General features: G+C 36.1%; 1 protein-coding gene across 1 annotated transcript; it reads right to left on the bottom strand.

The window, feature by feature from the left end:
* Positions 1–336: 336 nt before the first annotated feature.
* Positions 337–1,207, bottom strand: LOC122275363 (non-specific lipid-transfer protein 3-like). Its single transcript, XM_043084383.1, has 2 exons — positions 738–1,207; positions 337–574 (listed from the first exon to the last, which is right to left on the bottom strand). Exons 1-2 carry the CDS (start codon positions 1,100–1,102, stop codon positions 565–567), a joined length of 375 nt encoding a protein of 124 aa, XP_042940317.1. The 5' UTR covers positions 1,103–1,207; the 3' UTR covers positions 337–564.
* Between the last annotated feature and the right edge of the window lie 8,269 nt (positions 1,208–9,476).

Below are 9,476 nucleotides of genomic sequence, written 5' to 3'. Positions count from 1 at the left end.
GTCAATCCCAGGTTAATGTGAATAGTAGACCTAGAAGGTGTTGTTTTTTAGAGCACAATTAATGTAATCACAATTTGAAGTCAATCCACGTTTCAATCCCCTATTATGCTATGTTCACTTTCTCATTCTATCTTTATCATTGTACTCGTGTGTTGATGTGGTGCTGCTCGCCAACCATAAATCAACTCATTTTAATTTAAAATGACAAACTCAATATATAGTCGATGAATAATATCATACGGTAATATCGGATCGGAGTGACATCGCAAGATCAATATATACTGTTCTCCACATATTAACACTCTCGTCGTATGTTCGTCCCATGCAGTAAGCAGCTTGAAATGTAAGATCCCTTTAATTTGTTGATTGTTTGCTTGCAGAGAGTTTGGATCAGAAACATGCTCTGGCCTATAAACAAGACCCATTTCTAGTCGATGAAATTACGAGTACATAGAAACATGAAAATCAAGCAAGTCTTGAAAATCCCCCGGTGAACAAAGGCACCGATATTTATTCTCACGCTAACCCAACTTGATTTCTACGATGCCTCTATCAATCTGCTGATCACTTCACGCTGCATCGATGTTATAACAAAGCAAGGGCAACAGAAAGAACGTTAGCAACATTCCATGCAATAAGATATATCTCAGAGTAATACAGTAGTAGTATTAGGCATATGAACATGATGAATTTGAGATCTAGAGGGAGGAGAGATCGATCGAGAGATCGAGTCGCACCTTTTGCAATCTGCAGACGGGCTGATCTTGTAAGGAATATTGACTCCACATTTCTTGGGAAGCCCAGCTGCGAGATTAAGATTGTAAGGAGTGTATGGAACTCCGCTGACAGCTTGCTTCAGACAATTGCAAACGCCCTGACGGTCAGCTGTGGTGCGAGCCAGGCCGTAGAGGGACTTGATACCACTGCAGCACGTAGCCGGCACACTCCCACCATTTGCTACATAAGAAACGCAGGGGGTCAGGTACCTCACCACCTGCCCACATGATATAGCAGCTTCTGAACCCTTTGGTGCACCAACCACCATGCACACTACCGCCACGAAGCAAACCAACTTATAGATATTAACAAAGCTAGCCATCATGAAAAATATTGATTAATGCGCGCAGCAAAGAATTATAATTTCAAGCTAGCTTTAAGATGGATGTTGGCTACCGACTCTGAGTGTAAGAAGCTCGCCTAGGTTGGTGTTTATATAATGCAGATCCAGGGGGTGGTGTCTTGTGCAGGTGTAATGCGTTTCGGTTTTGGTAGTTGGGGTTAATTACTGTGTTTTGGTGGATTGCGATTGAGTGCGATAAATGCTTATCTCGAGTAGATGTCAATCGAAGCGATCGATAGATATGTCTGGTAGAGAATCTGAAAAAAGCATGTTTAATTCCCAAGGCGAAATTACTGCTCGCATGTGAGATCCATGCCAATACGTAATCACCATCACACTGCATGTTACAGAAAAGGATGAGCTTCTCGGGAAATGTTTTGTCAGTGCCGGTACTACAGACAAGTGTATTAAAGCTTGCTTTTGAGAAAGAGCGGATCTACGGACACCGACAATTGTTTTTTTACTTTTTTTTAATTATAATTATATAAATTTATAAGATATTTTTAAATATTTTAAAAAAATAAAATTCAGAATATAAAAAAAGAAATACTTATTTACTCACTGAGTAGAAAGAAAGAATGAAACAAAAATTCATGTATGAAAAAAAATACTCGGGATATATTATTGAGATTCCAAAACATTTTTCGTACCGTTACTCTGTTTTAAAAAGCGCAATATTTTTCGGGTATCTGGATGCTATGATTGAATAGAAACGAGAAAGAGGAAAGAAAAATGGCACTAAAGAAAGAAAAAAACCAAAGAAAATGACGAGAGAACTATTTTCAACAAGATACTGCTCGTACTCTTTCTCCCAATATCAATTTAAAACGTTTTATGTATATATATTTGTGTGAAGGAAAGTGATTGAGGCACGTGAAGATAGTGAAAGAATCGACCTTTTTTCGTTGTTTTGTTTGGCGTATATGTCCATTGCAAACGGTAAAAAATGGCTATTTTTCGTTTTTTCTGCAGTATATTCATCCTGTGCAGTTAGCATGACTCATAGTTGAAACTATATATATGAAATCGTCAGAAGGCTTTGATTTAATCTGATTCTCCCTCCCTCCTCGCTTCTAATTAATTAATAGATGTTATTTTTACTCCTCGATCTCTTCGACTTTAAAAACCGCCGAAGTGGATGAGGATGGAGCCACCCTGAAATGGCACCTTACCATTCTGGCATGAAATGGCGGCCCCTTCCCATCCTCGCATTTCACTAACACTACTACAGCATAGCTGTGATTTTTTTTTTTTTTTAAGTTTTACTATATATAAATACAGTCGCGTAAATTTAAATTAATATTATTTTTAATAAAATTTACTTTTTAACTAATCACATCATATTAATACATAAATTAGTACATAATTGTGCTTGCAACTATATATATATATATATATATATATATTTTCTTTCTTTCTTTTCTCTCTTTTTATTTTAAATTTTTTGAAGGGCCTATGGTCCTTTTTTTCGTTCGATGTTTAATTGCCCCCAAAATTAAATTTGTTAAAGAAGGGGGACCAAAGTAGATAAACTCAGAAGTTATAAAATCCATTAAAACAAAAGGTTAAAGGACAATATTTTTATATTCTCGGTATAAATTTTTATTTTTTGAGAGGAATATCAAAAATTTTATTGATAACAAAGAACAAAGGAGGAAAATAGATTGCAAAACTCGACAATCGTCCAATTCAACCACATCCTCAGCTAGCTCAAGAGACTCCTTAGGTAGACAATGAGCAACATAATTACTACTTCTTCTTATAAAAACAATCATCCATTTATTAAAACTAGACAACATAACTCTAATGTCATGTAAGATCAAGCACACACTATTCCATCGATCGTTATGCTTATGAAGGCCTTGAACTACAACTTGAGAGTCACCTTCCAAGATAATAGATTGCAGTCCCATCTCCTTTGTCATTCCAACTACACGAAGGCCACCAAGAGCTTTAGTTAATAGGGGATCAAGACACCAACCATTGACAACTTTTTAGTGGCCAAAATAGAGCCCTCATGATTGGTGAGTGTTGTAGGCATTATTATTACATTAAAATAATAATCATTACATAGTCTCTGAAAGACACATAGATACATTATCATTATATATATAATTTTAATGGCATACTGATTTAAAAATATAAGATCGGAGACCATTTGATCCATACTTCAAAAACATCTATTTTCCATAACAAAATACATCCTAATTATAAGGAAATTGAGAGGGCAGACTACAAAGTCCATGGATGATTATATGCTCAACATGCATGGTTAACTAATTGACAACCAAAACATATAGACGTTGCATTGAGATCTCCTCGAGTTTTTTAGGACCGTTTCAGAGTGAGAGAAGAGTTTTGCTATATACAAACAAAGTCTCTTACTAATCTGCGTACCAATACTGATTCTTTCATACTTAAAATTTAAATTAACACTATTTTCAATAAAATTTACTTTTTGACCAATCATATTAAATTGGTGCGCAGATTAGTATACAATTATACTTGCAACTAGATTTTTCCGTGAGAGAAATATACATATAAATTTAGCTCTTATTAAACACTTAATATTGGTTACGAAATATTCTCTAGTAATTATAAATTTTATGAAATCTTTCTCATGTATCTATATCTCATTTACTCTAAATTTAGGATTAGTAACAATTTTTTTTCCTTCTTCTTCTTTCAAAAAGTATGGATAGTGATGGAGTCTGTAATTGCAAGTAATCCTTCAATACGTAACAAATATGAGAGTGACATAGCATGATCATGCATGTTCCAATAATTACTAGTCCAGCCGTTGTATGTGACAAGGTTGTAATTGCATATTTGCATGACATTAGACAATTGTGGGTGGCAGATTGGTCCTACGTACGCCATTTGGTGGGGGAATAAATCATATGATTTCACCACAGCCATTTATATTTCTTTTAGTTTTCGGTTTGGATTAGTAGCTTAATGTGTTATGAATTCTGATTTTTATGTTTGCATGGTTTCTCTCATAATAAAGAAAATGAACAAGAAAAATTAATATTTTTTTTACAAAAAGGAACTGATCTTTATTTCATATTCAAGACTTACAACATCTCACTGATAATAGTGGATTGAATACATTAAGAAAAATCTTCCAAAATATACATGTCTTCATCAAGATTAAGAGCATATTTGACAAGATATATAAGCAGCCATATTTACATCTCTATTGGTGTGGATCGCTAACCAATTAGCAAAAAAATTTAGAACTTTTCTTGCATCCTCGTTCAATAAGCCCCCTATGCTTTAATCTATAGTAGTATTATTCAGCATATTAACCACTTGCAACGTGTCCCCCTTGAGAATGATCTTTGTAAGACCCAATTCTTTGCAGGAAATAACAGCTCCTAAAATTCCATAAGCTTCTGCAGTGAAAGAGTTTTCAGTCATTTTTCTAGGAGCTTTAACATTGCCAAGAACCTGACCCTTAAAGAGCATATTTGACAAGATATATAAGCAGCCATATTTACATCTCTATTGGTGTGGATCGCTAACCAATTAGCAAAAAAATTTAGAACTTTTCTTGCATCCTCGTTCAATAAGCCCCCTATGCTCCAATCTATAGTAGTATTATTCAGCATATTAACCACTTGCAACGCGTCCCCCTTGAGAATGTTCTTTGTAAGACCCAATTCTTTGCAGGAAATAACAGCTTCTAAAATTCCATAAGCTTCTGCAGTGAAAGAGTTTTCAGTCATTTTTCTAGGAGCTCTAACATTGCCAAGAACCTGACCCTTAAAGTCCATAGCAATTACACAAATGCCAATTTTTCCATATGCATTCTTAGTTATAGCATCCCAATTTAGCTTATATATTCCTTCTGTTGGTTTCTGCCATATGAGTGGTAATTGAACCAGGCTAGTTGACTCATTTTGAGGCAAGTTAGTAGAGTTTTTAAACAACAACTCATCTCTTGCATTCCTGAGAAACACAATTGGGTGCTTGAATCATTTCTCATGTGTGAATTCATTGCTTTTTGCCCATATTAGCCTAGTGGTCATAGTAGCCTCCTCAAGCTCATCCTGCTCCAATGTTTTAACCATGTGATTTCAAATATCCATACAAAGTTTGCTATCACACACCATTTTTTGAATTTTTATACAACTCTCGCTCCAAACATCTTGGGCAGCTTCACAATCAAATTGAACATGTCCTGAAGTTTATGATTTCAATCCACAAATAGGACATACACCATCCTCTATAGCCTTCCTCTTTACTAAATTTGAGAGAGTGGGAAGTGCTTCAGTGCAAGCCTTCCAAGTGAACATTTTCACTGCATTAGGAACTTTCATTTTCCAAATAGCTTTCGAAACTCTATGGATCCTCCTTCCATTCGATGATTCACCTTCAGTGCTAACCTCAAGATCTCTATGGAGGTGCTAGGTACTCTTAATAGAGAAAAATCTGTTATTAGAATAGATCCACACCAGTTTGTCTTCCTTGCCCCCAATGAAAATTGGAATGGACTTGATCAAATCCACTTCTTGATGAGAAAATAAAATTCGTAAAGAATCTTTTTTCCATGTTTTCATTACAGAGTTTATTAAATCAACCACTAGTTCATAATTTTCATAATCCACTCTAGGTTTTAAAACTCTAAATGAATGAGATCTTGGAATTCATCTATCTTTCCAATTTTTTACTTCTTGACCATTACTAATTCTCCAAGACCAGCCTTTCTTTAGCAGCTTCAAACCAGCAAAAATGCTCCTCTTACCATAAGAGGAGCAACTACCGAGTTTAGCATACAATATGTTCACATTTTTTTTAACTTTTTCTGCTTGAAGGCCTATGCAAGGAGAGAGATGGGATTCTGAAGCATCCTCCAGTTTTGTTTGGAAATCATGACAACATTAAAACTCCTGAAGTCTCTAAAATCCAAACCACCTATATCCATGGAATGGCTCACATGGTTTAACCAATTGAATCTTTGTGATCTTCATTATAACCATGCCAGAATCTTTTCAGGAGCTTGCTGAGTCTTTGAGTAATTTAGAGAGGAAGAAGAAAGATTTCCATAATGTATGTAGGAATTGCTTGAAGAATAGCCTTCATAAGTACATCTTTACCAGTAGTTGAAAGGAATTTTGTTTTCCAGTTTGAGATCCTTGTCTAGGTTTTATCAATAAGAGAATGGAAGGCAGCTGATTTTGATCTTTCCACCACAACAAGTACCCCAAGGTACTTCTCAAAAGAATCATAAGATTTCACACCAGCAATGCTTAGAATAGTCCTCTGAGTAACATTAAGGGTATTCCTACTAAAAAAGAGAAAGGTCTTCTCTTTGTTTAGTTCCTATCCTGAAGCATGTTTATAAGTTTCTAGTATTTGCGACATCTTGCACTATTCTTCAACATTAGCCTTGCAAAAGAGGCGACTATCATCTGCGAAAAACAATTGATTGATGCTAATAGGGCCCTTTCCAATAGGGACACTAGTATTACTGCCAAAAACCTCATCCTGAAACAATAGAGAAGACAAAACTTCTGCATAAATAATAAACAGGTAGGGAGAGAAGGGATCTCCCTGTTTGAGACCCCTAAAAGGATTGAAAACTGCTTAGGGCTCTCCATTAATCAAAATTGAGTAAGACACTGATGTGATGCAAGCCATTATGAGGGAGTTCCTTTTTTTTTTTTTTTTTTTTTTTTTTTTTTTATCAAAGCCCGATCTAATCATTATTGCTTTAAAAAAACTCTTATTAACTCTATCATAAGTTTTACTTATATCAAGTTTAGGAGCTATAAAACCTATTTTCCCTTTCATCTAAGAGTTCATTGAATAAAGAGTCTCATAAGCCACTAGAATGTTGTAAGTTATAAGCCTTCCTGGAACAAAAGTACTTTGATTCAAAGAGATGATCTTAGGTAGCACATATTGAGACCTATTAGCCAGCATTTTAGAAATTATTTTATAAATCACATGGCACAAGCTAATAGGCCTATAGTCAACCAGTCTCTTCGGTTCCTTGACTTTGGTAATGAGGTTATGAAAGTATCATTGATACCATTAAGGGGCCCACTCTATTTGAGTATATGGAGAGTGAAATTATAGATATCCTTCACAACTACATCCCACTGACTTTGATAGAACTGAGCTGGAAACCCATCAGAACCTGGGGATCCCAATGGATTCATTTGACAAATTGCCTCCCTAACTTCCTCTTCAATGAACTGCATCATTAATCTAAGAGTCATATCATGAGTGAAATTGGGCCAAACCATGCAAGCATCTCTATGTTTTAGTGGGGTTAGATGAGGTAAAAAGATTAGAGAAAAACCCTGTGAAGACATTACCAATTTAAATTTGATCCTGCTCAGTGAACAAAACTCCATTTTGATCCATGATGCTTTTCATGGCATTTGTTTTCCACCTCTAGCTTATTTGCTTATGAAAGTACTTGGTATTTCTATCACCATGTTGCAACTAGTGTTGATTGGCTCGTTGCTTCCATTTGGTTTCCTCTTCAACTAGTGATTGTTCCACCTCTAGTTGTAGCTTCTGAACTTTCCCAATATGATCTCCTCCATGCTCTTAAAGTTCTCCAATGCAAGTCAAGCTCTTGCTGATTACTCGTGAGTCCTGTTTAATCCTCCCAGAATTCCACTTTAGGAGAGCTACCTGACAGTTTGCTAGTTTGTTTCTTAAAATAGAAGCCTCATCATCCCCTACTATTGCTCTGCACCTAACGGTTTCTACTGCTTTGGAGTAGTTAGCCCTTAAAGCCCAAGCTGCTTCATATCTAAAAATAACATGCGACCTCCTTCTCCCTGTAAAACTCCTGAACATGTTGGTATGAAGAGGAAAATGATCATACTTGATTGCAGGTAGCACATTAGACATAGCATCTAGGAACATATCCTTCCATTCTTGGTTTGCCCATAGCTCTATCAATTCTCTCTTTAGTGAACTCTCTATCGCGCCTGTTGTTAGACCATGTGAACTTCTGAGGTAAATAAATCATTAAGAGAGCAAAATTCAATAGCATGTCTGAAAGATTCCATTTGTTTATAAGGTATTGAAGCTGGCCAAAACTTTTCACTTTGGCAAGTAATCTCATTGAAATCCCATGTGCAGATCCAAGCGATAGATGGTGGGGTTTGAGATGTTTCAGAAGCTTCCAAATGTCATCCCTTTTCGTAGTGTTAGGATGCCCATAGGACCCCGTGAACATCCAAATGGGTCCATTTTTAACCTCCTGAACTGTTGCACTGACTTGGCATCTAGTGTAGTTGCATATTTTGACAATCCATTTAGTTTTCCACATTAGAGCAAGTCCACCACTACAACTCACATTTTCAACATTTTGACAATGCATTCAGCTTTCCACATTAGAGCAAGTCCATCACTTGGGTGGGAGTGGTACCACCATTATCTCATCGCTGTAATGGAGATCTTTTCGGTTCAACAACTGCTCTATGGAAGAAGATCCTCTAATTTTTCTTGTCATATCCTTGTATTTATCCATGAGACTCTTTAGTTCGTCATGTAGCCTCTTCTTCTCTAGCTGCCAGGCATTGACCCCGCCTACACTTTGCGCATCTCCTTTTGTCTAATCATTATTAACTAGTGGTGGTGTAGCAGTGTGTTGCCACTTCGACTCTTCATTCTCTTTCTGTAGCTGCTCTACCAAAGCTGTCACCTTTTTTAATTTTTCTTCCATGTCCGCCAACCTTGCTTCCATCCCCGTTGTGTTCATCTCTTGATCTCGGGTTGCCTGTGATCGCATAGTAGTAAGCATGTGAAAGTCACATTGAAATATGCAAAGATTTCACAGATGATTTCATTGTTAAGAACGTATTTCATATCACCAACAGCATAAATAACATACAACGAAATGAGAAGGTGGCACGAGATGCCTAATGGATCTCCGATATCTAAGTTAAAGAAGTGATCTCAATATAAACATGAATGAATGTTTAAATGTGTTACCTTTAGGTATTATTTATAGAAGTGTGGTAACGGTGATGATGATCAATCTCTAAAAAATATCTTGAAAACTCTTCATATTAATTGGAGCATTCACCTTCCTAATTAGTCGGAGATGTTATCTATGATCCACAGTGTATATCGTTAAGACCCATCATTGGCCTCGCACTTGCCTATTAGGCTTTCATTAGACTTGGACCCATTAATACGTGGGAACTAAATACCCCTTTCAGGGTGGGAATCAAATTTTTTACTCCAGATCTCTCTTTCTTTATTTCTCGTGTTGTATCTATTGGTTTTGGGAAGATTGTGGAGGACTCTCACCCCATCAAACTTTATATCTTGTAATCTTTTGATTCATCTATAATATGCTTACTTGCTTAAGAACAAAAGA

The sequence above is a fragment of the Carya illinoinensis genome, chromosome 9 (assembly GCF_018687715.1).
Source record: "Carya illinoinensis cultivar Pawnee chromosome 9, C.illinoinensisPawnee_v1, whole genome shotgun sequence".
NCBI lineage: Eukaryota > Viridiplantae > Streptophyta > Magnoliopsida > Fagales > Juglandaceae > Carya > Carya illinoinensis.
This window is presented reverse-complemented; position numbering and strand designations above follow the sequence as displayed.

What these genes read in the sequence shown, in the direction of transcription:
- LOC122275363 (XM_043084383.1), bottom strand. Translation starts at nt 1,102, where the DNA reads ATGATGGCTAGCTTTGTTAATATCTATAAGTTGGTTTGCTTCGTGGCG.